Source organism: Protopterus annectens, chromosome 17.part0, assembly GCF_019279795.1.
Source record: "Protopterus annectens isolate FY-2018-M chromosome 17.part0, PAN1.0, whole genome shotgun sequence".
NCBI lineage: Eukaryota > Metazoa > Chordata > Ceratodontiformes > Protopteridae > Protopterus > Protopterus annectens.
In genome coordinates, this window is record NC_056751.1 from 216,865,438 (window position 1) to 216,892,950 (window position 27,513).

The 27,513-nt window shown below is 40.8% G+C and overlaps 1 protein-coding gene across 1 annotated transcript in view; it reads left to right on the forward strand.

The window, feature by feature from the left end:
- NRG1 (neuregulin 1) overlaps positions 1-27,513 on the forward strand; it is a 954,030-nt gene that overhangs the window by 184,980 nt on the left and 741,537 nt on the right. Inside the window, exon 2 of the mRNA XM_044059287.1 lies at positions 6,720-6,885. Coding sequence (XP_043915222.1) covers positions 6,720-6,885 — 166 coding nt within the window. The remainder of the gene's footprint in view (positions 1-6,719; positions 6,886-27,513) is intronic.

Below are 27,513 nucleotides of genomic sequence, written 5' to 3' on the forward strand. Positions count from 1 at the left end.
GGTTTTATACTGATACTATCATTAATACCCGGAAACCTAGTGGCATCTGTGAGGATTTGCCACTTACTTTCTTTCAGTGCTAAGGACATTTTCCAATTCCCTCCATATGGATTACTATCTACTTGATCAATGATAGAAAATTTGAAACAATGTTGTTCACCTTTATCACATAAATGTCTATATAAAGCATTATTCTTATCTTTCACCTGAATTTTATAATAATGTTCATAAACTCATTTTTTTAACTGTCTCTCCTTTTTGCCTATGTAAAATGCTGGGCAGGCAAGGCAAGTAGCAAGATAAACTACCTGCTTGGTGTTACAATTGCCTGCCCTGCATTTAACATACGTATTATTAATGTCCTCAAGCTTAATACTTGTGGCTTCATTGATTCGCCCACATTGTTTACACGATCCACATTTTTTAGTCCCTGTCAAGGTTTTCTTAATTTTTCCATATTTACTAACCCGTTCTAACAACCTTTTGATATTCGGCGCTGTTTTATATACAAAAGACGAATGACCTCCTAATTTCATGCCTATATTATCCGAAATTGTTATCAAATCCCAGTGCCTATTTATTATTTCCTTAACAAAATTCACGTATGGTGTGAACATCAAAACACACACTCTATTTTTAACTTCACACACCAAATTATTATTTTGTATATTTTTTGTATGTATATCCGCACTGGCCAAATTCATTCTACCCAATAGTGGTAAATATTTATTACCCCATTGTTTTTTTTACATAATCTACTGTATCTTTCAATATAGCTAAGGGGTATCCCCTATTCCTAAACATGTTAAAAATTAAATCCATTTCAACTTCCATTACTTCTTTTGTGGATGACATGCGCGCCACTCTAATGCATTGTCCCTCGAAGACATTTTTAAACATATATGGTGGATGATTACTATTAAATTCAATATAATCATTAGAAAATGTCGTTTTCCTATATATCCTAGGGGATAGGGGATACCCCTTAGCTATGTTGAAAGATACAGTAGATTATGTAAAAAAAACAATGGGGTAATAAATATTTACCACTATTGGGTAGAATGAATTTGGCCAGTGCGGATATACATACAAAAAATATACAAAATAATAATTTGGTGTGTGAAGTTAAAAATAGAGTGTGTGTTTTGATGTTCACACCATACGTGAATTTTGTTAAGGAAATAATAAATAGGCACTGGGATTTGATAACAATTTCGGATAATATAGGCATGAAATTAGGAGGTCATACGTCTTTTGTATATAAAACAGCGCCGAATATCAAAAGGTTGTTAGAACAGGTTAGTAAATATGGAAAAATTAAGAAAACCTTGACAGGGACTAAAAAATGTGGATCGTGTAAACAATGTGGGCGAATCAATGAAGCCGCAAGTATTAAGCTTGAGGACATTAATAATACGTATGTTAAATGCAGGGCAAGCAATTGTAACACCAAGCAGGTAGCTTATCTTGCCTTGCCTGCCCAGCATTTTACATAGGCAAAACGGAGAGACAGTTAAAAAAACGAGTTTATGAACATTATTATAAAATTCAGGTGAAAGATAAGAATAATGCTTTATATAGACATTTATGTGATTAAGGTGAACAACATTGTTTCAAATTTTCTATCATTGATCAGGTAGATAGTAATCCATATGGAAGGAATTGGAAAATGTCCTTAGCACTGAAAGAAAGTAAGTGGCAAATCCTCACAGATGCCACTAGGTTTCCGGGTATTAATGATAGTATCAGTATAAAACCGTTTTTAATATTAAGTTAGAGTTTATATTGGTAATATGTTTTTTATATATATATTTTATACATATTATGTGTTGAATGAAAATGTATAGCAATATGTTTTATGTTAGGTAGGAGGTTGTTTCTTTAAATAATTGGCGCCAAATTTGTTATTTAAACTAAGGTATATCCCACTATACTGGTTCTGAGGAAGTCTGTATACTATCAGATGAAAGCGCTTAACCAGTGGATGTTACCAACTAGTGGATGTTTTCTGCATTATTTTAATAAAGGAGCTTCACTGTTCGAGCTGTGCTGAAGTTTTTTCCAGACCTGCACCAGTTTTGTTTTGTGACAGTTTGTCGTTCTACAGTTGCTTTTCTACAAAAGCAGCTGACAGCCCCCTGGCTGCCGCTCACTCTGTAGGTTCTGAGTGTCCAGAAAAAGCTTCAAACACATCTATTTTTTGCATTGCAAATATGCACCAGTAGACTTATTTTCTTTTTGCACTATGGCCTTATTTCCTGCCCTGTCGTGTGTTGTGGGAGAGCTGTAGTAATAGGTTTTAATAAATTATTTCTAGCAGCAAAAAATCTATCATCTGTGTGCTCTGGAATATTATCACCCATTATTTTTTTGTCCATATATTTCTGAAAATGTCAGGAGATGTTGAAGCTTTCAGAATTGCTTTCAGTTCTCCTATAGTTGGGCATCGTAATTATATATGTCGTCCTAATATTTTGTCATATTAAGAAGAATGTGCCTGAATTTGAAGGGAGGAAGTCTACAATAGTTTGGAAACCTACTACAGCTTCAGTATTCTAAGTGACTGCAGAATTAGGTACTTCTCCGAGGGTGCATTTGTGGATTTGGTATGTCAGCATCTGTGTTAGAATCAGTCTGTTTCTTCCTCAGCATCTTGTTTAGGAGGTGGGTTCCATTGATATTCTTCATCAACAGCTATTAGAAATTTTGTAATCAATTGTTTGATCTTATTAGGGTATTGGCTTTTTGTGGAGCACTTTTATTAGCAAATCATTTTGTTTTCCTACATGCTTTTTGTTAGCCCCGTGTATTTTTGTAATATAACTAGCTTTTTATTGGCTATTTGTATTAACATTTGTTCTAATGGTATGGTGGCAGATGGTGTTTGTTGCTGTTGCCTGAGAACAGTATTATAAACTGACCCATGGGTATTAGCAGAAGTACTGGAAGTAACTTGTGTTTGGGTAAAGTGTACCCCCACCTGCCCTCTTGGAGAGGGAGAGCTGCCTGCCTCATAAGTAGCAGGTTGATCAGGTTGAGGAAGGACAGAAGGAATTGGGGGACCAGTTGTCTGAAGACTCTGGCTGTGTAACTGCTAACTTTTCTTATTATCTTAAAGGGTAACATACCCCCAGGAAATGGAATTTTTCATGTGCACCTTTTTGTAATGAGTTTACTGTTCTATTAGCATTTTTGGCTTCTTGTCGGTCATTAAAAGCTGACCAACAAGAGGCACTTTATTATATTACCTTTCCGTTTTAGTTTATTTTTGAGATTTTCTAAAATTTTCTTGTCAAAAGTCCCTTTTCCAGAAATTGTAAAGCACTATAATTTTTTTTGTGAGCTCAGATCATTTTACCAAGTAATTACAGCTGTTTCTACCATACTTAATAAACGTATGTCTGGCCGCAGTCCCATATTCCAGCTCTTTTAAAACACCTGCACTGGCAATCTTGATAAAAACCCATACTTGTACTAAAGGTATAGATGTGCGACTTTAATTATAAATCCCGCTATCTTACTAGTAAGGAATTATCTGTTCCTTTTTTCATTTTGTTTTGATTAAACCCACTCTTGTATGTACAAGGGCACTCTGTCCTTGTTATTTCATGATTAGAAACCAGACACATACAGTTAAAGAATTGTATTATTTTAACCAATTGGTTATTCCTTGCATCCAATTTCCCTGCTCACACACAGTTTATCCACGTAGATCTAATTGTATCTAATGTGGAAGTTGTTAGTAAAGCTTACCTGTAGAGACTACAAACTCTGCCGAAGGTCAGAAATAAAATTTATTTACTGAGACAAGAGAAACTTGCCTGACAGAAAACCTGTCACAGTTGGCATAGGGGCAATTTCTGGTACAGCAGTGCACAAAGACTGCATGAAGAATCTGAGATCCCACACCATCAAGCTGTTAAGGTGTAAAATAATGTTTGCAGAACTGTGTTATGTGAAAGTTAATGCTGTCATTTATTGTAAAGAGTACACCTACATGGGAGACTAGGAAATCAAATTCCTGTCTCTTCGAGCACTAGTACTTTGAATCATTTATACCATTTTTGATCAAATGCAACATTATTTTATCAAATATAGCTACTGATCAATTAAAAATGAAGACTACAACATTAATTTTGCCAACTAAGATTTCTTTACATTCTCTCTCTACCTTTCCATATTAGATACAAGTTCCAAATTCCAGAAATTAACTTTCTGCACTTGCCATGTTGGCAGGAAATAAGCACACAATTGGGGATCAATCGTGAAATAAAAACAAAATTAACATGCATATACTAACATTTTTCTTTTATTTTAACTTCTTCCTTCACACTGTGAGATGTATCAATTTTTTTTTGTATTTGTTGCATCTGTTACATCATTTAATTAGTGTTTAGTAATAAATTTATAGCTGTCAGAAAACAGATTACCAAAGCAAAAATCAGTAACCTGTTTAAACTATCTACAAGATGAATAATTTCTTAAGCAAAGGTACAGAGATTGTCTTTAAGTGAGAGTTTTAAGTAACAGAAGATCAGTTTCATATTTCAGACAGAAAGTTTGTACTTGAGCAAGCTTGAACACAACTACTACATTAGTAGCCAATTCAGTATTAATATTTAAAAGTTCTTTGGAAGGAAGGTTTGAAAATGGCCACTAGCAAAATCAAGGGTACTGTCTCAAAAAGATGAACTAACATGGTCGCCAATGATGCTCAGAAAGTCTCAGAATTCCCATTGTAAATGAATGCAGAGAGAGGACGACCACACAGTATTTTACTTGCTGGATGTAATCTTATTGAGGTTGTGGGCTAAAAAAATCCTTGGTTAAAAAATGAAAGCATGTCAGAACCATACCCCCAGGTCATTTTTTGATATAAAAATCAGAAAATGCAGGCCACTTTAATGATGCAGGGATTAGTACCGTGGATGTTTTTCACATGTTCAAAGTGGTTGTAGCCCCTCAGCTCTATGGTCTTTAAATTCACTCCCATTATTCCACTTTTGGTGCAATTTTTTATTCTTGCTATGTTGGCATAGTTTTCTCTATGTTCTGTAACTTTTCAGTCCCTCAAGAATATGCTGCGTAGATTGACTGATTGATTAGAGAAAGTGTTCATATGTTTGCATTAAGTATTTCTCACTTGCAAAAAAGGCCTTTGGCTGTCTAGTTGCTTCAAACCAGCCTCACAGATCACATCATTACACTGCCCTTTACCATCTAACCTGGATTGAAATGCCTAACTTACTTTCTCTCAATCAACTAATAGTTGCCTATTCTGTCATTCATAAACCAGACTACTGTCCAGCTCTATCTTAGTCCTCTCAACTGTCCCTGATTTTCAGGGACGTCCCTGATTTTGACTCAGATTTTAGCTTTGTCCCTCTTAATCCCTCCTAAAACTAGTGACTTTTGAAGGAAAGGTGGTGAATTACACTTAATGAATAATGACAATAATTAAGAATTATAGACTTCTTTTACTTCATAAAATGTGTATTAATTCATATGCTCTGATTCTGTCAATGTTTCAAGTTATTAGCACCAATATTTAAAAAGTGTCCCTGATTGCCCTTGATTTTTTCTTGACTTGTCCCTGATTCTGTTGAAATTTGTCCCCGATTGGTTGAGAGGTCATATTATTCAACCCTACACCAATATCATTTCACTCAGGTCAGCAGATAAAATATTGCTCAAAGTTATCAAAACCCATAACTTTCATGTTGACTCTGTACAGCCACACAATAGCCAAATTCTGGAATTCTCTTCCCCAGCATATTCTATCCATGCCTTATACTCAGAACTTAAAATGGCTCCTAAAATAATATTTCTCAAATCATTGGTTATGCTCCTGTATACCCTCTGGCTAAGTTATTCCTACCCTTCTTCACTGTCTACTAATACATTCTCTCTCTTAGCCTATTGTTATCTTCGAAATTCTGATTTCTGTCTTCAAACATTACATTAATACTTTTCTAAAAAAAAAACAAAACAAAAAAAACAACTTTTCTGATTCTTAATTTGATGTTCTAGACTTTTAAATTGTTATTTCAGATTTTACTGTGTGTGTGTGTGTGTGTGTGTGTGTGTGTGTGTGTGTGTGTGTGTGTGTGTGTGTGTGTGTGTGTGTGTGTATGCGTGTATGCATGTAATTTTTTTAATCTCTGTTTTAATTGTATGTAAACTTTAAACTTTTTTATCATGTTTGTACCCCTGCTTTATCTTATTGTACTATTTATATTTCTGTAACTTTTTGTAACTTTCTTGGAGCTTTTCTCCCCGGGCCTCCACTGAAAACAGGCTATTGGCCCAGTTGGACACTACCCAGTAGTCAAATGTAAATAAATGCATAAATAGTTAAAATGAATTAAAAACTAGCCTGATATATTGTATGAAAGGTTCTTTATGTCTTTATTTGTCTACTGTGCATCTGTGAGCAAGTCACAGATAGTGTCCCTAGGTCATCCCTGAAAAGTACCTGTGCCTGGTGGAGCTAGTGAATTTGTTAACCAACAGAAATAAGTAAAATGCTCTGTTTTTTTCAGTATGGGATAGTTGTCTCAGGAAGGTGGTTTGTTTCATGTAACATCAACCTCTGTTGTCTTAAGATCAGTGAAGAGGTGTAGTTTGGCTTCACAGATTGGGGCACATTATTTGAAGAAATCATTGTTGCCCATGCTATTATGGTCACATTAGTAAATTTGTACCATTTTCTCTTTCAGCTCCAAAGCTTAAAAAACTGGAAAGCAAGGATGTATTTGAGGGAAAAAATCTGAGCTTGACATGTGAAGCAAGTGGTGGACATCCACGACCAGAATTCCGGTGGTACAAAGATGAGAAGGCGATCCAAGCTGAGAACTCTGACGATATCACAATAAAGAAATACAAGTAAGTGTTAGAGAAGATGCTTACCAGACTAACAGATAATGGGCGTTCTATCATCTTGTCATTCTGTTGTCGAGACTCAACTATAGTAGAGTTTCTGCTGACTCCGTGTTTACTTGTTATACAAAGGCAACTGTGTAGTACCTATTAGTCCATTCAAAGGGAAACTGAACATTTATTTCACTTGTTTCTGCATAAATATTTCATGATTAAAACTGAACATTTATTTCACTTGTTTCTGTATAAATATTCCATGATTATTAGAACTGATGAAAATACATATTGAGGGGAGCACAGTAGAGCAATAGCTAGCATTTCTGTCCCTATTGCTTGACTCACTAGTTTGGTTCTTGTTTGGGTGTACTTTGTACAGAATCTATTTGTACTTTCTTCATCTGAGTTTTAAGTGGTTGGTCCAGTTCCTCCCACAGTCCATGCTGAAATTGCCTATAGATGTATATAGAGTGTTTGTGTGTGTGTGTGTGTGTGTGTGTGTATATATATATATATATATATATATAAATATATATATATATATATATATATATATATATATATAGTGTGTGTGTATGTGCACGTGTGCACAAGTCCAGCAACATGCTAGTGTTGTATCCAGCACTAGTTTCTCTGTCTTGTGCCCATTAAGTTTTAGATGGGCTCCAACTTCCCATGACCCAGATTTGGATGAAGCAGGTGGTTTGCACAACAAATGGAATATGGTTCGTTGTTTTTTAAACTTGGTTTTATTACATTTGCCTTTGTCATAACATTGTCTTCAAAGCAGTGTTGATTTTACTTTGTGTAGTTTTCATACAGTGTAGCCAAGGGGCCGTCTGTTGTGGAGGATGCTTACTAGTTCCCTTTATGGTCAGCATTCACCGGTAATTTACTGCTCACAAAAAGGGTGAAATGCTTTTGCATTTATTGCATTGTATTTTTTTTTTTTATTCCATTGTATGTCTTTGGTATTGTACAGAAAAATGAACAGCAACATAAATGACATAATGAACCTATGTTTTCAGTGGTTACCAGTATTGTTCATCTGTTTCTCTTTACCAGCAGCATCATCATAAGGAAATGTCATTTAAACTGAACTAAACTGAACTGTTTCTTGGGAATCTGCACATATTTTATATGGCACTGCATTATTTGATAAGTTTGCTACACAAAATATATTCTATGTTTACTCTAAATCCTGTTGAAATGGAATAGTTACCTAATTGTTTACTGAATAGTGTGCTGTATGTCTCTCTGCTGTAAAAGGGGATTGTGGTCTTCTCACTTCTTTATCTGACGGTTTCCTCTGTACTTTAAGTGCTAGCCACAAAGTTTTCAGAATTCATTTTTTGCTCAATTTCTGAGTGACTTGGTTGGCTACAGTCACCTGCGTTAGAAGCTGAAATTACATGCAGACTTGCAGTACTGTATTTTATTCTTTTGTTAAGTGCAAACTTCCAGTTTTAAAAGTACTGTATTTTATTTTTTTTTGTTACCTAATTGTTTCACTGAATAGTATGCCGTGTGTCTCTCTACAGTTAGTTCCCCACCCACCTTCCTGTTCTTGTTTTGGTGTTAGTGTTGGTGGCCCTCCTGTACGTCTCTATTTGAACACTCCTCCTGGATCCATCTCATTTGCTCACTTAACTGAGTACAGTGAGATCATTTTCTGAGTCTAGTGTTCACTCACTTAATACAGAGAGAAGATTTGAGAAGGCCAACCCACTTAGGTTCTTTCTTCCTCTCTCCTTGCACTTTACTAACAAAAAAATGCACTTTATTCATCTGCTTTTACTGTATTTGTGTTTCCTCCTACTTTATTTCGCTTTTGCCTCTTCTTAAAAGTACTCAATTTTATTTATTCTGCTGCATTTATTACTGCTTGGTAGTAGCCTGATTAAATTGTAACTGTTATTCTAAGTCTTTTGGTTTAAGCACTTGGGCTTCATACTAATTATTTTACATTAAGAAGGTTTGTGATCGCACTGTTGTGGCAGGACAGAAAGCGTATATCCTTCTAAGCTGGAAATTGCTGATCGAAGGCTCAATGTCTGCTATTCTAAAAGTGCATTAGTTCTGGTTTAAGCACTTGGGCTTCAGGCCAGTTATTCTACATTAAGAAGGTTTGTGGTCTGCACGCTTGTGGTAGGAGAGGCTGGATTCTGCCCTTCTAAGCTGGGAATTTCTGGTCACAGAATTTATTGTGCCTGCTTATTTGGACTGTTTCTTTCTGAAATTGGTGTGCCTTGTTGCTGTAGCATAGACCAGACTCAGGCCTGCTGAATCTAGCTTTGTTTGTATAACTTGATCACTAATGCAGGCTATCTTTTTTTGGAAAAGGTTCCATTGCACCCTAGTGGCAGGAGTGTGAAGTTAGAACTTGTCTGATTTGAAGACTGCTGGAACAGGGCTTAATTTTGAGCTTTTTCTGGTTAATTTGGTAACTTGTTTAAATCAGTTCATTTTCTATTGTTTTACGTATACAACAACAAGCAGCACTGAGACCAAGGCCAAGGCAGGTTTGTTCCACTACCACTTCTCAACACAAAAGTTTGTTTGTTGCAACACCTACAGGTGTTTGCTTACGATTGTACTCCACATGCAAAAAAGCACAGCAAGACACTTGGTTGAGCAGCCATAAGATAAATGTTTCAAATGTATTGTCTTCCCAAGCACAACGTATATAATCAGCTCTACTTGAATATCGGCAAGTGTAGTTCACCTTCGTTACCATAGACGACAACTCATTAAAACCATCAAGTATTTATTCACATCGAACAATAACTTAAAAATAAAAACAAAAATAAAAAACAAACAGGACAAAGGATATGCGCTTTCAGGTCTCCTCAATGACCCTTCATCAGATCCATGTGTACTGTGCAGTTAGTGCCTGTTTAAAAATTGCTCTCTACCAATAGAGTGCTAGATAACGGGTGATGTCACATCACACAAATCTTCTCAAACCACGCCTCTTCAGTGCTGGTTTCATGGGAAATGTAGTGTTCAGTCCCGGTCTTCTATGAGCTTGTAGTTTTCCAATCCAATACATTTCTTCCTGCTCCAGTCTGTTATTATTGTCACCTCCCCTTTCCGAGGTTAGAACAATTCTAAGCACTCTGAACTTGAAATTATGTCCTTCATTGTCCCTGACATGTTTGGCAATAGAATTCTTATAATCTTTGAGTCTGATGTCACTTATATGCTTGGATAGTCTCTCCTTAAATTGTCTTACTGTCTTTCCAACATAGAAATGGTCACATAATGAACATGTGGCCAAATATACTATATTTTTTGTGTTACAATCAGCATAGAAACTACAGGTGTATTTCTTTTTGGTAATGGGATGCTCAAAACTGTTCTCTGTGCATATATACCTGCACATAGTACATCTTCTACATGGAAATGTCCCTCTTCTATCAGAGTTGACATGTGGTACTAAGTAGTCTTCTTTGCATAACCTATTTTTCAGATTACTTGCATTCCTGTAACCAAACGTAGGTACTTCTCTAATCACTTCTTTGCATTCTTCACTTGACAATAGTATCTTCCAGTTCCTTCGAATAATATTACATATCCCCTCAGTATCTGTTGTATGTGTGAGAATCATTTTAACTTCTCTTTGCTCATTCCTATTGTTTCTTGAAGGTGCACCATTTTGTTTTCCTTTCAGGTATGGCTTACCTCTCGTTTCCCTTTCCAACAGCACATTGTGTCTCACTCTCACTATCTCTTCCTCTCTGTATCCTCTCGCCTCCAAGTGTTCAGACATATCATTCATAGCTCTGTCAAGGGTTACATCATTCGAATGTATCCTAGATGTTCTAAGGAATTGACCTCTCATAACATTTCTGTATGTATATTTTGGATGCATGCTGTTCCTTGGTAGTATATTGTTCTTCCAACATTCTTTTTAAATAGGCTGGTTTCTATGTTCCCTTCTTCATCTTGTAGTATTCTCACATCCAAAAAGTCCATTTGACTTTCATTACTCAGAATAGTAAACTCCAAAAAGTTGGTTCTGTTCTCTAAATATCTATGGAAATTGTTGAGCTGTATGACATCACCTTCCCATAAAATATAAATATCATCCACAAATCTCTGGTATATCTTTAGGCATTTATTCCAAGGATTATTTTGATATATGACTTTATCTTCCCATTGCGCCAGCACTATGTTAGCATAGCTGTTGACGCATGGCATACCCATTGCCACACCACATAGTTGTATATAGAATTTACTGTTGAAAATGAAGACATTGTTCTCAAGTATCTCATTAGCTCACATATAACTGTGATTGTATTTTCTTCATAATCTCCTTTATTCAACATGAATTCTCTTAATGCGGCTATGACATAGTCATTGGGAATGCTTGTAAATAAACTCTTGATATCCATACAGACCATTAAGTGTTTCTTCTTGTCTTTTTTGTTCTTCATATATACACTTAATTTCTCAATAAATGCTGCCGTATCTTTCAGAACCGCTGGTGCTTTTACTAGCTGTTTCTTGATATGGTTCTCCACATATATAGAGGCTGGCTCAGTAATCCATCCTGCCCCTGCCACAATAGGTCTCAATGGTGGTCTCTCTGGATTCTTGGGTATTTTAGGAAGGCATTTGAATGCCGGAGTCAATGGAAACTCCACCTGCAGGTAATTACATAGCTCAACTGATATTTGACCTCTTTCTTTCATTTCTTCTATGTGCAGCCTCATCTTCATTTTGATCTTCTCTAGGTCACAGTGGTTTATTTCTTTATATGTGGAATCATCCTGTAATAGGATTGTTACTTCCTCTATATATTTATCACTGTCCATTAGGACCACGCCTCCCCCTTTGTCAGCAGGTCTAATTGTTAGACTCTTATTTTCCTCTAATTCTTTTAGAGCCTGTCTCTCTTCCTTTGTAATATTGAAGGACCTTTTTTCTATTGTTCTGTATATATTCCAAGATATCTTTTTCACAGACATTCAGGAAAGTATCCATGACTGCACTATTCTGTGGTACAAAACAACTTGGTTTCTTGAATAGGTCTAATTCCATTCCTTTATTATTCTTATACATGATGTTTATCGTGCATACAGATGCAGTCATAACAGATGGGTTATCCTGCCGTCAGGCGGGTCCTCGGTCGGCTGAATTCCAAAGTCTAGGTCCGGCGTCGGTTGTCGTCGCTTCTTCCCTGACGTCAGTGCGGCAGGGGTATAAAAGAGGCAGCCGACGCCATATTCTTCTGTCTTTCTTGCTGCGCGGTGCCCGAAGCAGAAGCAGTTCGCAAGTGCCGGTCAGCCAGCTCCTGAGATTTATGAAAGTATTTCAGCCGAAGTCTTCTTGAAAGCTAAGTACCCCGTTGGGGAAACTTTTCTTGCCTCAGACCGATGCCAGACAAAGTTAATAATTGCATTTCTTGTGGGAAGCAAATACCACATAAGGATTTCCACTCTTTCTGTATACCTTGCTTAGGCCCAGACCACAATGTCTCGGCCTGCCGTTTCTGTGCTACATTAAATAAATGCACTATTAAGCATCGGGCGGAGTTCGCCCTTCACTTTTTCGGCAAAAAATGTAATTATATTATGTCGTCGGATACTCCGACTCCAGTTTTGAGCAAAAAACGCAAAGATAAGGACCGACATACGAGGTCCGCACCACCTACTGAAACCATGCTAAGGCCGACTCCCGGTTCTCCGGTACTCAGTGAGGCACCTACGCAGCCCCTGACTACCGATGACAATGCATTACCGGTGTCTTCAGTACCCGAGGTTGCAGGCTCCTCGGCCCCCATTCCTACTACAGATCCCGACGCCACTCCTGGGGGGGAAACTCAGAATTTAGACAGGCCTGCCATTTCTCAAGGGGTCTTCAGGCCTTCCTCCTTCTCTATTAAAGCCTTCACTAAATCTAAAGCAGCCATGAAAACCAAAACAGGTTCCTCAGACCCCCTCTCAAGGCACCATGCCTAAAAAACAGATGCTTAAAATGGCTGAGGATTTGATTACTCTTATCAGGGGTTTTCAACCCCCCTGTGACAAAAGGCCCAGATTAGAGGAAGACTACCCTTCCTCAGATCAAGCTTCTATTACCTCAGAACTATCTGAGGACCAGGATTATGCCTATTCTTCATTCGAAGACTCTGATGCAGAGGAGTCTATTCCCTCGGTCTCCCCCCCTGAGGACTTCTCTTTTGGGGAAACCCTGCATACTTTGAGGGAACACTTTCATCGGGAAGGCCAAGATTACTCCGACTCCAAGAAAAGGCTCAGGGAATTTCTTCTGCTCCCCCAGCATAGGCCTCTGGCTAACCCTCCTGTTTTAGATATATTGGATGATGTGCACACAGAAGCCAGCCTTAATTCAGATTCTTTGCCTCCAGCTCCTGTTAAACCAGACAGGTATTACCGGGTTCTGATTCCCACCAGTTTCTATACAAAAGCCATACTGCTGACCCAGAAACAATTTCACAGGGTCCCAAGGGAATTAAGGCCTCTACTGCTAAAAACCCATTACCTTCAGAGAGAGATTCCAGAGCTTTAGAAAGGTGGGGGAAAAAGGTGTACACCTCGGCCACTTTAACCATGAGGGCATTAAACTGTCAGTTCCATATGTTAAAGTATCAACAGTTTTTGATATCTCAGCTGAAAAGCAAGATGACGCAACCAGAACAACCAGATTTAAAAGAGTTGCAGGATTTGTTGCATGGTGCAGAGCAAGTGGGTAAACATACCTTGCAGTGTGGTTTTGATGCTTTAGAGGCCTCATGTAGAGCTGCTGTTACGGGGTCTGTTATACGTAGGCATGCTTAGCTCAAAGAGCAAACCTTACCAGATCATGTCAAAGCTAAATTATTAGATGCACCTCTTCAAAAAGATGTATTGTTTGGTGTTAAAGCTGAGGAGGTGCTAAAGAAAATGGAGGAAAAAGCGAAATCAATGCAAACAGTGAAAGATTTCCTGCAGGTACAGCCTCCACGTTTCAGCAGAAACTGGCCTTCAAAAAATTGGTCCTTTCCAGCCACGGACAGACCTCAAAGGGGCAGATACAGGCGCCCAAGGGGTAGAGGGCAACCTCAAGGATCTTTCAGAGCCAGACAGTGGCAAGCACCAACCCCAAGAGGTGCAGAAGATAGATCACAGTCTTTTAGAAAACAGACACAATGACTTCCCCCTACACCTGCCAAGCAAAGCTTTAATGGCAGCACCTTTGGGCGGAAAACTGACATTATTCTCAAAAAATTGGCATATTGTTACAAAAGGCAAATGGATTCTGGACATTATAGACAGAGGCTACAGGTTCCACTTTCACACCCTTCCAAAATGAGAGGCATGCCAAACCTGCCACAAAATCAAAGGGCAGAGGCACAAAAACAAGTTTCAGCTCTCATGGACATGAAAGCAATTCAAGAGGTACCTGCAAAAGAACAAGGTCAAGGGTTTTATTCCAGACTATTCCTGGTACCAAGGAAAGACAAAGATTGGAGGCCTATCTTAGACCTATCCATCCTAAACACATATCTACAGGTGCCAAAATTCAAGATGCTCACATTACAGCAGCTTCTTCCCATGCTGGGCAAGGAGTCTTGGCTGGTAACATTGGACCTCAAGGAGGCATACCTGCATGTCCCTATCAGACAAGATTGCAGAAGATACCTCAGATTTCTTGCAGGTTCAACCCATTACCAATCCTCTGCATTGCCCTTTGGCTTATCTACTGCGCCCAGAGTATTTACGAAATGCCTGGCATCAGTAATCGCCTTCTGCAGACTACAAGGGATACAAATATACCCGTATCTGGATGACTGACTGATCCAAGCGGAAAAGCAAGGACAATACTACTGCAGCACCTGGCATTTGTAATAAAACTGTTGAACTTCCTGGGATACACAGTCAACAAAAAGAAATCAAAACTAATACCCTCTAAACAAATAATTTTCCTGGGTGCCATCTTGGATACAACCACCCAGATGGCCTACCTCACGCCAGACAAGCAAGGGCAACTGTCTCAATACTTCAGAAAAATGGCAACTTAAACCAGGCTAACTGCAAGGAAAATCCTGCAGGCTCTGGGATTCATGGCATCTTGCATCCTACTAATCCCATGTGCAAAGCTGCATATGAGGAAACTTCAATGGTACCTGAAAAACTTATGGTCTCAACACAGCCACAGCTTGGAAGCAATTATAGCACTCATTCCATGCCTTCAAAAGGAATTTTTGTGGTGGACTCAAGCTTGCCAAAGAAACACAGGTCTTCCTTTCTGTGTACCTCAAGCAACTCAAATCATCACAACAGACGCCTCAGACTACGCCTGGGGAGCACATATGACAGATCAGTGCATTCAGGGAAAATGGACCCGAAAAGAGAAGCACCTTCACATCAACTAAAAGGAAATGCTAGCCGTGCAAAAGGCTATTATTATGACCTTCAAAGACCTACTGCATCCAGGCCAGCTATTGATAAGGACAGACAACACCACAGTGATGTGGTACATAAACAAACAGGGGAACTCATTCATACCCCCTGTGCAGGCAAGCCATGACCCTATGGAACACAGCACTGGAATTGCAAATTCAACTACAGGCACAATTCCTGCCAGGGAAGGAAAACACACTGGCAGACAACCTAAGCAGAAATATGACAGATCCACACGAATGGAAGTTGCATCCTCAAGTTTTCACAAAGATAACTCAGGCATGGGGACAGCCAGACATAGATCTCTTTGCTACCCACAGAAATTGCCAGTTGAAAAAATTTTGTTCAAGGACCTATCATCCACAGGCCTGGAAAGTGGATGCACTTTCCTTCAATTGGGCAACATTGACAGTCTATGCCTTCCCGCCTCTTCCTCTGCTGCCCAAAGTTCTATTAAAAGCCAGAGCAGAGAGGCTGAAAATGATTCTCATTGCTCCAGACTGGCCAAGACAACACTGGTATCCGCTCCTGAAGAGCCTGACACATTCCCACCATGGATCCTACCTCTAGTCCCTCTTCTGTTGTCCCAGCACAACTGCAAAACCCTGCACAGCAATCTCAAAACTCTAAATCTAGCTGCATGGAGAATTCCTTGATTTCCCAACAGTTTCTCCTCTCCAAGGAGGTGCAGGATGTCATCTTGGAGGCCAGAAGACCCTCTACTAGAAAGGCCTACTCCGCCAAATGGAAACGATTTTGTGCCTGGAATCAAGAAAAGGGACAGAATCCTTGGGTAATAAATATACCTCAAATTTTACAGTACCTAGCTGAGATGTTAAACAATGGACTTTCCGTCTCCTCCATCAAGATCCACGCTTCAGCCATTTCTGCACAATACAACACAGATCCTCCTTTATTCTCTCACCCTCTCTTAAGGCAGTTCCTCAGAGGGGCAAAGAATATAAAACCCCGAAGGAAACCACCAGTCCCTGCTTGGGACCTCAACTTTGTATTGGAAAAGCTGACCCTTCCTCCCTTCAAGCCAGCTTCTTCAACAGAGTTACAGCATTTGTCATGGAAAGCAGCCTTTCTTCTGGCTATCACCTCAGCACGCAGGGTTTCGGAGCTACAGGCCCTCATGGCTGTGCAACCATTCATCATTTTCCATCAGGACAGAGTTTCCTTACGAACCAACCCTACCTTTATGCCAAAGGTAGTATCCAGTGTAGCTTATCCACTTACCTACCTTTTATACTAATCCACAAAACAAAGGGGAAAGACTACTACATTCCTTGGACATTCACAGACAACTTTGTTACTATTTGGACAGAACAAAGCCATTCAGAAAATCTGAGCAACTCTTTGTGTCCTATGCAGCAGGTGCTCAGGGAAAGGCTATTTCCAAACAGACAATTTCAAAGTGGATAGCCCACTGCATATGCTTTTGTTACTCATTTCATGGAAAAACTGTGCCTGCATTCATCAGATCCCACTCCACCAGAGCCACAGCTACCTCTGCAGCCTTCCACAGGGGGGTCCCTACCAAGGACATTTTGGAAGCAGCCACCTGGAGTTCAGTGCACACTTTCTCCAAGCACTATCACCTCCCACTATACTCAAAATCTAGAGCGGGCTTTGCCACAGCAGTCCTGCAGGACATCCTAGCCCCTCCTAGTACCACTTAGTGCCTACCACCCTTACTTAGCTTTGGGATTCTACCCATCTGTTATGACTGCAGCTATATGCACGATGAACATAGTACAGTTTTGTACCTACCATAAATGTAGATGTTCGAGTGCTCATATAGCTGCAGTCCAGGTTTCCCTCCCTCCATCCCCTCTTAGGACAGGCCTTATGACAAACACTTTTCATATAACCTTTTTGGGTTATTCTTTTATGGTGTATTTGCTTGCAACTACTGTTTGTGATTTATCAACATTGCATCTTTGCATAACATTATGTTTGCCTTCCTTCTGGGGGCACCTGACATCTGGGGCAAGAAAGACTGAAGAATATGGCGTCGGCTGCCTCTTTTATACCCCTGCCACACTGACGTCAGGGAAGAAGCGACAACAACCGACACCGGACCCAGACTTTGGAATTCAGCCGACCGAGGACCCGCCTGACGGCAGGATAACCCATCTGTTATGACTGCAGTTGTATGAGCACTCGAACAACTACATTTATGGTGGGTACAAAACTGTACTTTTTTGGCATAACATCTCGTCGAAACACCTTCAGGCTCAGTATTGCTTCATTCTCTTCCATACCTCTTGTAGGTATAAATTTGAGGCCCTTGTTAAGAATACTCTTATGTGCATTATTTAACTGAAAGGATGACAAATTAAAAACCAAACTATCATTAATTTCTTCATTTATTTCTCTTCCACATACGACCTTCTCCTTTTTCTCCCCCTGCTTAGTGATCTCATTTCCTTTCTGCTTCTCACCTCTCTTATTCTTAGAGGAAAAACTGGAAAACCCATATCTTTTACCACAGCTTTTGATATGGCACCTGGTCCATTGTTTCTGCCCTCTCTCTTTTCATTATCAATCGTTATTCCTTGTTTCTTATTAATCATGGGCATGATTTCTTGATGGAATGTATCTTTCGGCTCTTCAGCCCTTTCATCATTCTCTCTTCGTCTATTGTGATTCATTATTCTATCTTTATTTGTCTCCTATAATGATTGATAATGTTCACCTGTGAGAGAGAGGAGCTTTGAGCAGCCTATCTGTCCCTGGAGGAGTGATATCAGCCCAGAAATTAGTAGTTTATTGGCCATTTTGGGCTAAATTCTATCCTTCATTTCCCTACTATAAAAAACACATTCGCTCGGTTTTAGCACCGGTTAGCTAGGGTACAACTATTCCCAGCTCCACAAAGTCTCCTCTTCAATTTTTCCCTTGGAACTAGACAAACTGTCAACTTAAGCACTCAAACCATTCATTTCTCAGCCTGGCACTTGCTCAAAACTCATAACAAGCACTTATAAACCCTAGCACTAGACCCCCCCCATACTGTACAGAAGGACAAGGCTCTCTATTCGACCTTACCAGCCAGTCAGTAAAACAGTTCACTATACCTATCCAGGCATGTCTAAAGGGCAGTTTCAGGTGTACTCTCCAGTCCAACTGGTGAATCTGGGCATTTTGAGGCAATGTTACAACTGCCTCATGTACACAGACAACCATCTCCTCCTTCCACCAAACACTTATACATGCGAGAGATGCAATTATACAGCCAAACTGGAGGCTAAGCTCTCTCAACCCAAGACTGGATCAGACAGTCAAGAGGAGAAGGGAAATACTTGCATCACATCACCAGTCTCACATAGACCCATTAAACCAGCACCGGCAAAAAACACACATAAATACACAAAAACATACTCGGAACGTCTAAATAAAAGTCTGCAATATCAAAAGAGACATCCAAAGCAGGCATTCAAGCAACCTCCACCCCCAACACAAACCATGAAACACATACTTCACAAAACCAGTGTGCCATGCAATTACAGCCCTTAAGGCAAAATAACATACCACACACACTAGTAATAGGTGACTCTATAGTCAGGCACACTGACGTCCCACTCACTAGGCTGAACAAGGAGAAGGTTACTGTTAGCTGCCTGTCGGGTGCCACGATCCGCCACATAACACAAGCACTCAGGTCACTCCAGAACAATTACAAATACGACTCTGTCATTGTTCATGTTGGTGTGAATGAACTGAGCCATACCTCCCTGGACTACATGAAAAGAGACATGGAAGAGCTCTCTGATCACTTAGCCCAGGCCGGTATGACCCTAACCCTGAGTAGCATCCTGTCTTCACCAACAATGATACCACTGTATAAAGAAAAAATGATCAATTTCAACAATTGGCTAAGTTTCTGGTGTTATTCAAAGGGGATCCAGTGTCTGTCTGCCTGGGATGACATGCTCAACAAGCCACGCTGCTTCGCTAGAGACAGCTTGCACCTGTCACACTTAGGCTTTCAAATACTGGCCAAGGCTCTTGCCACCCCCATAGTGCCTTTTTTAGGCAAGGCTCAAAAGACAAACCCACTGCCGTAAATAACACAAGTAACAAAAACTGAGGGTAATGCTACTCAATGCCAGAAGTCTAAACCTCAAAATGCACACACTCTAGGCACTCCTCAGTATGGAGAAAATCGATATATGTGCAGTAACAGAAACCTGGTTTAAGGCTCTAGAGAGCACCCCAGCACTACCAGGCTACAACTCATACCATACATTTCAGCCACAGAACCTGGACCGAAATACAAAAGGTGGGGGCGTGTCCATATTCATCAAGGATACCCACACCTCCAGGTTAATGGCACAGCACGATGCTTCAGAGATTATCCACGTGCAACTAACAACGGGAAAAACTGCAATTCAAATTGTAGCTTGCTACAGATCATCCACCATGTCCCAGGACCCCCATTTCGCATTTCTGGAAACACTAGGAAACATAAAGGTCCTACCAAACACCCTAATATTGGGTGATTTCAATTGCCCAAACATTAACTGGGAGAACTACTGAAGTACTAACTCCCTTGCCCAACATTTCCTAGAATTTATAAACTCAAACGCCCTGGATCAACAGGTCAACACTCCCACCAGAGGTGACAACATATTGGACCTGGTCATCACCAACATGGGTGACCGGTGTTCCACACCGGAGGTCAACCACTTCCTGGTTAGATCTGAGCATAAATAAATCACTCTGGATATCCACATTCCACCCCCGGTCAAGGAAACCACCATGAAAAGCTTTTCAAAAGCAAACTTCACATTATTTAAAACTGAGGTGGAAAGTTTCAAAGCCCCATGCTAAAGGATAAAGCTGTCCAAGCTGCAAAATCCTTTACTAATGCATTCTACAGGCACCTACAAGATTGCATGGATTGTGCTATCCCAAACAAAACTAAGACTCACTCCTCCAAGAAAAGGAAACCAGTCTGGTGGACCCCTGCCATAAACAAGTTATACAACAGAAGGAGGAAACCAGTACAGAAAAGAGTATAATCCCAAAAAGGGAAGACATCCTTGTTGAGTATCGGCAAGAAACTACGATCCCTTATAAAATAATCCAAGGCTAGCTTCAAAAGAAAAATTGCCAAGGACCCCAAAGATAACCACAAGGCATTCTTTAGTTATGTCAAGAATCTTAAGTGGCAGTGCTCAAATCTGCTCAGAGTTGGTGCAGAATGGCACAAAATACACTGAACCAACTGATATCACCAACATCCTGGCAGACAGGTTCACTGCAAACTTCACCCCCCCAAAAGGGCCCATAACTATACCAGAAGAATGTAGAGACCCTGAAATCACAGACGCTCAGGTTAAAATGGCCCTCTCCAAAGTAAAAAAACACAGCATCAGTGGGACCGGACGGTGTCCCAGGCTGTGTCCTACACAAGCTCAAAGATGAACTAACCCCTCACCTAAACACACTGTTCAAACTCGGCCTCTCCACAGGCTACATACCCATAGAGTGGCGCACAGCAATGGTTATTCCACTCCACAAAGGTGGAGCCATAACAGATCCCGGGAACTATTGCCCTATAAGCCTGACTAGCTTGGTCTGCAAGGCTATGGAGTGCATCATCATGGAGTCATTGGGAACCTCGAAACCCTGGACCCTACCCAATTCGGCTTTAAGGGCAGATCATGCCTCCTAAACCTGGTGGACTTCTTTGAGACAGTTTCCAAGGCTATAGACGAGGGAAAGGTGGTACACACAGCCTACCTAGATATCGCAAAGGCCTTCGACACCAATCCCCATTCTGGTATTATAGACAAGCTCACCAGCCTGAACATAGAACCCCTATGTCACAAGATGGGTTGCCAACTGGCTCACGGACAGAACCCACATGGTGAGAGTTGCGGGAGCTAGGTCCGACTCTAAACCGGTTACAAGTGGTGTTCCCCAGGGCTCAGTCCTAGGACCCCTCCTGTTCGGCATATACTTCACAGAGGTACAGGCAAGCACAGGAGGACTATGGCTGACCAAGTTTGCAGATGACTGCAAACTAGGGGCTATAATTGACTCTCCGGCTGACACAGACATCCGCCAAAAGGGTCTCACTTAGACGGATACCTGATATCAAAATCATGGCCTCAAAATAAATGCCAAAAAGTGCATAGTCATCCCCTTTGGAAAAAACAAAGTACTCACAAACTACCACGTAGGTGGTAGTCCCCTAAATACAGACGATGTAATAAGGGATCTGGGGACCCAAGTAGATAGTAATCTCTCCTTTGATAATTACATGCCAGAGTGGTTAGAAAATCCTTCAGTGTGGCTCACCTAATCACAAAAGGGTTCGCATCCAGATCAAAAGAGGTCATGGTGCCCCTCTACTCATCATTCATCAGACCCATCATAGAGTACAACGCTCCATTTGGGATGTACCTTACAAGACACCTGCAGCAGTTGGAAAGACCACAGAAGTACCTCACCAAGAGGATCACTGGCCTCAAACAGATGCCCTATGCAGCTCGACTGAAGAAACTCCAGCTGTACTCTGTTGCATACCGCCTACTCAGAGGTGATCTCTGCCAGACTTACAAGGCCATGTCCAACCCAGAATTGATGGACATTCTCCACCTAAAGAAAACCATATCCTCTCAAGCCACATGCTCTAGGGATCTAAACCCCACCACAACAATTAAATAGGACATGCTGCAGGGATAGATTACTGTCCCATAGACTTCCCATGCTTTGGAACAAGATTCCAATCTACATTAGGCAGAGCTCCTCACCAACACTCCAAGAGAAACCTTGACGAGTGGATGGGAAACAGAAAGTTTACCCCAGGTTCACTTCAGTGGCTCTGCTGGACAGAGGCACAAGGAACTAATCTAAGGGTGCGGCGAAAGCCAACACATTCTGACTAGGTTTATAAATGCCTTCAGGCAGATAGCCTAGTACCTACCTATGGCAACAGCTGTACCTGTTATTCAAAACCAAGTTGCATCACTTCCTGTTTAAAAATATTTTTTTTTTATACAATAAAAATACGATTTATATAAATTTTGTATTTTTATTGTTTGGAAGTATTTTTATAAGTGTATTCTTTATTTTAAACAGGAAGTGATGTAATTTGCATTTAACAGGAAGTAATGCAACTCGATTTGATTGTAAATGGCTTATAAAACTAGAGTAATGCTTCAGTCTGTTTGTTCTGATAAGTCTGCTTTGGCAGACAAAAGTGCTAAACAGAGTTATTAAACCATTTTTCAACATTGAGCGGTTTTGATTCCCTGGTATAGCAGTTGTCATTGAACTGTTCATTTCAGGAAGATTTATTTGAATAATTATTATTTTTTTTTTTTATATTGCTAGTTTGTTTCTGGATATTTCCATATGAAAGTCTGCTTCAGATGCTATTAATGCATATAATTGAATTGGAGATATAGTGGTGATTAATGCTTCCTCACTGTATGAAAACCTTTTGAGACACTGTTGCTCTCTGAAACTCCTCAGTCTGACGTTTCAATTAAACCTGGAGAAATCATCTCTCATCCCTTTCCACAGAATAGACTTTTTTTCTGGGATGTCTTCTGAATACATCCATAGGAAAGGCTTTTCTTTCTGTGGACAAATTAGGACTGTACAAATAACACCTCTGAAGTTTTCCAAACAGTCTCTGACATCTACCAGGGAATTTCTCAGGATTCTGGTTTTCATTTTTCCTTTTGCCAGACTTCACATTAGAAAAATTCAATGGTACTCAAGGTCAGTCTGGTTTCAGCATCAACTTCTTTTCAGATTCTAGTGCTGGGGTTTGTAAGATGGGAGTTACTGGGGTGGGTAGACCAGTCATCTCTCAACCCAGTTCTCCCTTTCTCCCTTCCCTGACCTTCTCACACTGTCACCACAGATGCCTCAGACTTTGCTTGGGGGTGCTGTAATGAAAGGGATGAAAGTGCAATGTCTGTAGAATAAGGTGGGACAAACTGAAGCACATAAATGTTGTATGTTGGCGGTAGTCAATGTTTTAAAAGACTTAAATCATCTCTAGTCTCCAGGATTTTGTGAGTTATTATCAACAACATCACAGCATTGTGGAATATAAAAAGGCGTACCAGATCTAAACACCTTTTCAGACTTGCAGTGATTGCCTGGGAGGTAACCATTCATTTTAATTTGACTCTTCAGGCATCATATACTTCGTCAGCACAAAACATTGTAGCAACAGGTGGAGCAGGACCAGGACAGACTCTGACAAATGGAAATTTCACCTGAGGATCTCATGGGATTTAAACCAACTGTTGGGAACACTTCAGATCTCCATTTAAAACAGACAGTTAAAAAAATTCTGCTCCAGAATTCCTTGTACATAAAATAAAAGCAAAAAAACTAGTAGTCTTAAAACTTGGTCACAATAATTTCCAAAAATCATGAAACCCAGGTAGTGTTCCAAAGCAGCAAGCCTTTATTCGTCACAGACAAGTGATCCTCAGTAACAAAAAAATCAGAAATATTTTAAGAATGGTAAACGTAGCTTTTATATACTTAAAAGTAGATGTGGAAATGTACGTATTGCTTAATTTTAAACCAGCCTATTCAAGGCAAACTGTATAAACGGGGCTGTAAAAGTGCATTTTAGAACACCAAGTACCCACCCCTACACACTACTACTGATTAGATTGAAGTAAATCTGGAAGATGGATGCTTTCTCATTCTTTTGGAATGGGAATGTTCCTCTGCGCTTTTCCACTCTACTGATATCCAGGCTTTTCTAGATTCAGAAGGACTCCCTAAAGATAATGGTGGTGGCTTCCTTTTGGCCCAGGCAGTAGTAGATGTTCATCATATTGATCCCAGAGGCAAACTCTGCTTATATGTCCCACTTAGAAAAAGGCAACCTATATTCAGACTTCCAGTCTGGACAGCCTTGAAATTGAAGGAGTAGTCATTTTATTGTGACAATCTGGTGAAGTAGTCTTGCCATAACAAGTTGTGTGAAAAAATGTGTGGCATACAGGGAGGACTCCAACAATCTAATCCCGACAGTAGAGTATGCCTAATTAAGTGCTCCACTTTCATTCTTGTAATACAGATGGACACTCTGACCTATGCGCACCTAATAAGAATATGTTCAGTTTGTTTTCCCATTTAGGACAACTTTAGAAAGGATGAGGACTGATCTCTTTAGGCAAGAACAAGAGATATGCACTGATTTTCTTTCATCCTGGGACACTTGTCATCAGTCTAGTGGTGTTTATGTAGAGTATCCTGTATACTGCTGGTCTTTGTGCTAATCTTGAATTACAGGTATCTTTTTGTAAACTGTGTTTCAGGAGTCGGTGTCTGGAGTATCTTCATACAATTCTTCACACATCACCTTTTGGTGTACTTCAGGGATGTGCTTGAAGTTGCTTTGGAGATTGTTGAGATGTGATGGGCTGTAGTTTCCTTTTGATGTGTAGGCAGCACTGAATTGTTTTTTTTTTAACTATTTGTTTTATTGTGGGAGACATCTGATTTCCTATTGTGATAGCTCTGAAATACTGAAAATGTTATTTCACTTTACACATTTTCACCCTTCCTTTCTTCCTAATGACCTTGGACAAGCCTGAGATATTTGAAAGAACACATGTATACACACACACACACACACACACACACACACACACACACACACACACACACACACACAAAGTGACTCTAGTAAGCCAGCTTAATGGTCTTTTAACTCCATGCAAATCCTGCCTGTGCCCATGTGTCCCCACAAAAACAGATATCCACTTTCAGCATACACTTACTTATTTGATTGTGAAGAAAGTCAGTAGTTGCATATTTTTAACTTGCTACTGTGATACATGGACTGCCCTCTCCATCTCTGTGCCATGCCATATGTCTGTGATCATGCCTTCTGGCTTTACATACAGCCAGCATCCACCCAAATATAGAGGCCACTTCTGCACCACTTATGTTTGCTTGTGATGAAGGTGAATACAGCCAATCTTAACCATTTAGTTCAACAATCAGTGACAAATAAATAGGAATGGAGGACAAACTCCCAAAAATCAGGAGAAAGTTTAAATAGTGCTCTTATGTACTTAAAAATCTGCTGGAATGACAGGTCTTGCAATAGAATTCATTTTCTGAAGCATATGAAATCTGAAATGCAGATAATTATCACCTCAACAATTTTTTAGAAAATATCTGTAGGGTTAAACTTTATTTGTTGAAGATATATATAGATGTTAAGTTGTCTATCTCGCCTTCATTCTTGCTGGATGGGTTCGGAGCCGACCTCGGCTCCGACTCGGCCACTCTAAAAGCTCGAGAGTTGGTTCCACCGGCTCGAGGCTCCTCTTATATCCCACAATGCTAGGCGAGAGTTACCTCAGATCTCGTTTGCCGCTACAGCTTCGAGGTTGGTTGCTTCTACCGGTTCCTGGTAAGTGTTAGCTTTTTCTTCTAAAAGTTACTCTTTTTTCCCCTTTTTAACTTAAATTCTTTCTAAAACTAGTGTAGATCATAGAACTTTATCCCCGACCCTATTTTTCCCGTTTTTTACTAAAAGAACCGTTGGTTCTTCCTTTGGGCCTGTGGCCTTCCCTTCCCTAGGGAGTGTTTGTGTAGTTTACTTTAAGTTTTTTGTACTTAATTTTTAGTATTTCTACAAAAATTATTATTAGTTTTTTTTTGCTGACAGGGTATAACTTGTGTGTTTGGGTGTGTGTTTGTGTACACCTGTCAGTTAGGAATATGTCAAAAGAAGCAAAGGTCTCCGGATTCAAGAAGTGTGATGCATGCTGTCAGAAAATGTCTCTGACAGACGCTCACACTTCTTGTGTCTATTGTCTGGGGCCTTTGCACCTGCAGGACTCCTGTGCTGTGTGCCATGGCTTCAGCCCCAGGGTCCTGCAGGAAAGAAAAACAAGTTGATTCTGAGAGGCTTGTTGAAGCCAGAGGATTCCCTGTCAGTTTCAACAGGGAAGCCCTCTAAGGCATCGAGGTCTTCGGCTCCGGCTTCTGAGCCGAGACCTCAGGTTGTTCAACCTTTGCCTTTATCGGCTCTGGCTGGAGCCGATAAGTCTCAGTCCACAGTTTCTGTGGCTTCGGCCCGGAGCCGAGGTTATCGAGGTACCCGTGTCGGCTCCGACAAGACCTTCGGAGCCGACAACTAGAAAGAGGTCTAGGTCACCTTCTCTTGGCTCCGTTCATTCGGCTCCAGGATCTCCCCTGCTGTCTGAACGGAGCCAAAGGTCTCATTCCTCTAGGTCATCGAGGCTGTCCGATCATGACCTTCAGAGAGTGGGGAGTCGACTACTTAAGTCCGAGGCACTAGCCCAGATGCTTCAGAGCCCGACTCATCAGTCGGTGCCTGCCCCGGTCCATCAACTCTTTCCTCCTTCGACTCTTTTGAGTTCGGAGCCGGGTCGTGTCAGAACCAAGACTGTGATTACTTCGGAGCCGAGACAATTGTCTTCGCCCGCTGCCGGCTCCGTTTCTTCTTTGGAGGAATCTCGGCGCCGGACTTCCTCGTCGGCTCCGAGGGGTGAGTGGCATCGGACCCTTGTCCGACCCCCCTCTCCCTCTCGGTGCTTCGGCGCTGGTGAGTTCGGCTCCGACATCGACCTCGGAGCCATCACTGTCGGTGCCGAGGGGGGTTCTTAGCTCCTCGGAGCGGGGACCTCTGGCTCTGCCTGACAGGGGTGCATTCGAGGTCATGCGGAGTGTGTTAGAGCCTGGCTCTACTCCACAGTCGGCTCCATCAGCCCCTCCCTCTATGCTGCCTCAGGGTAAGTCGACTCACTCCCTCATCCCGGACCGTAGAGAGCCAGCTCCTCAGGAGCCCCCTGTGGGGATTTCATCCTCTTCCGAGGCCTCTCCTGATTTGGCAGAAGAGCCCCCTCGGAAGAGGAAGTGCAAGAGGAAGCACATTGACTCACCTGAGTCTATCACGTCGGACACAGATCTGGATGATTCTGAGGGTTCCCCCCGTTCCCCTTCTGAAGATGTCTCATTTGCAGACATTCTGGAGATTCTGAAACAGAGGGGAAATTGGCCAGCCCTCAACCCTTCGGAGGACGAATCTGTGTATCTTGAGGCGTTTGGCTCTCGTCCTTCCACCTCCTGGGTGTCCCCCTTGACCCCCTCATGCAGGTGGTTGCTAAGAAGGCATGGACGGCTCCTGATTCAGTGGACCCCACTCCCAGGAGACCCTCTAAATTCATCACAGCTCCATCAGACAAGC